Here is a 2,500-nt window from a genome sequence, read left to right as displayed (position 1 = left end):
AGGTTTTATTCCAAAGAATAAACGGTGTAAAATAATGTAATCTTCTCATCTCTTTCTATGGTCTACCTTTGACGTCAGACCTAGTAACGGTTACTTTTTAAAATACTTAATAGCGTTCTGTTTATCATTTATACAGTCAGCAAAATTGTTATAATGTCTTGTTGCTGAGATGGTTGCTCTTTCTTTCCTGGTGAGAAGATTACATTATTTTACACCGTTTATTCCTTTGAAATAAAACCAATGTTGTCTTCGAAACATATGTCGAAAGTAAAAGAATTTGAATAATATCTGCGTTCAACTCCATTTATTTACTTATACTATACAAATTCCTGCACATTAACCCGGAGTTTCTACCTTTGAATAGGTCGCTACATCCTGTTACTGCTGTTGAATTTGCTACCCTGATAACTATTTATTGAATTTTCCGTGTTAACTGTAAACAAAGGATAATTCACTCATCCATTTATTATATATATATATATAATATATATATATTATATAATATATATATATATATATACACGTTATACGTATGGCAGTATGAATGTATTCATGCATGCGTGTATATGTATATGAGTGTATACATTTTTCTTCTACATTTATTTCTTTTTCTAGGATCGGAAAATCAAAACACAAAGAGTTACTCACTTCTTGCTTTCACCATTTTAAAAACTGTGAACAATTTAGCACGACCATGGGTATTCTTGGATTTGAAATCTCACGTTGGATGGAGGGCTTCGAGAGGCTGTGTCAATACGAAGACGGTAAGATTTAGTTTTCTTCTGGTCATTTTTGGTGAAATAATATAAACTTGCAGCTTTCCAGTCTCACAGCTCTCGTTCAAAGCTTGACCGTCAAGATATATATAAGTTACTGATCGTTTTGATTGTCATTTTCTTCATCTAACACAATTACGAGGGGGATTTTCTCTTTTAATTAAAAATATAATTAAAAACTCCATGTTAACCGAAGGATTTTTAAACAGCTAATATTACATACAAAACACATTATGTTTACTTTTATACACACATACACACCCACATACATATATACATACATACATACATGCATACATATATATGTGTGTGTGTGTGTGTGTACCACTTTGTTAGCGGCCAGCTTGGACTTAAATTAAACTCTAAGAAAAATATACATGCATACCTACATACATGCACACATGCATACATACATACATACATACATACATACATACATACATACATATATATATATATGTGTGTGTGTGTCTATGTATGTATGTATGTATGTATGTATGTATGTATGTATGTATGTATGTATGTATGTATGTATGTATGTATGTATGTATGCGTGTGTGCATGTATGTAAGTATGCATGTTTATTTTTCTTAGAGTTTAATTTAAGTCCAAGCTGGCCGCTAACAAAGTGGCATGACTTTTTGAGTTAAAAGAGTTCCTGATGTTTGTAAATGTATGGTTGAGCTGGTGTGCCGGTTTAAGTGTCGATGCATACACCCAAGAGTCTGCATCTATTCACTTAAGAATCTCAGATAGAAAATTTTTGAAATGTCTTACAGATCTTCACTGTGTCATTAATAGATCAGATTTGGAGAATCTGCGTCAGTTTCTTTTGTTCCTTTTCCGTGAAACCGAGTATTTTTTAGATTTTTGTGCAAATTTGTTGGTAAATAACCTAATGTTGATAAGGATAAATGAGGATGCATAGTTATGGCATAAGTGCGGCAAGTTCCCCATAAATGTTCTCTTTCTGAATTACGGAGATGTACTTGCATAGCGAGTGATTTGATCTGAGATCGTGTGCTGAAACGAAAACAATTGCAGCGTAGAAGATGTTTGTAAGCCATTTAAGAAACACACAAAAGCCGTTCGATTCGCTTCAACATTTAAGTTTAATTTGTCAAAATATTTTCGTCGCTTTAAGACCGCGACCTGTTCACTGAGCACGGATTTTTGTCAGTGAACAGGTCGCGGTCTTAAAGCGACGAAAATATTTTGACAAATTAAACTTAAATGTTGAAGCGAATCGAACGGCTTTTGTGTGTTTCTTAAATGGCTTACAAACACCTTCCACGCTGCAATTGTTCTCTTTCTCCTGGACTTTTAATTGTACATTCACATCTGCTGGGCTGTTGACTTCTACAACAGTGCATGACTTCCGTTCCCTGTCTCACGCTACAATATCAGGTTTGTCATGTTTACAGCACGGAACTCATGTTTTTATTGGCTCATTCCACCAGTATTCCTTGTTTTTAAAAGTGTGAATTCTAGCTGGTTCTGACATGCCTTTGATGTATACATCATGGCAGTTCTTCCTGTGGATAGCATTATAAATATTCATTGCAACTATATCGTGCCTCAGAAGCAAGCATTATCTCACAGACATTTTGGAGCAGCTGCTAATGGTACGGGTGATATATTCCTCACTGGCATAGCAGAGCTAACATTTTTTATCACAAGGTGGGGGTTTGGTGGTATATTTGCCCCTCTTGAGTTAAAAGAGT

General features: G+C 34.5%; 1 protein-coding gene across 1 annotated transcript in view; it reads left to right on the top strand.

The window, feature by feature from the left end:
- LOC115218675 overlaps positions 1 to 2,500 on the top strand; it is a 40,326-nt gene that overhangs the window by 17,169 nt on the left and 20,657 nt on the right. Inside the window, exon 5 of the mRNA XM_029788600.2 lies at positions 616 to 764. Within this exon, the coding sequence (XP_029644460.1) occupies positions 616 to 764 (149 nt within the window). The remainder of the gene's footprint in view (positions 1 to 615; positions 765 to 2,500) is intronic.

The sequence above is a fragment of the Octopus sinensis genome, linkage group LG13, assembly GCF_006345805.1.
Source record: "Octopus sinensis linkage group LG13, ASM634580v1, whole genome shotgun sequence".
Classification (NCBI taxonomy): domain Eukaryota; kingdom Metazoa; phylum Mollusca; class Cephalopoda; order Octopoda; family Octopodidae; genus Octopus; species Octopus sinensis.
The sequence above is the reverse complement of the archived record's forward strand: the minus strand, read 5'-3'. Positions and strand labels throughout refer to the sequence as shown.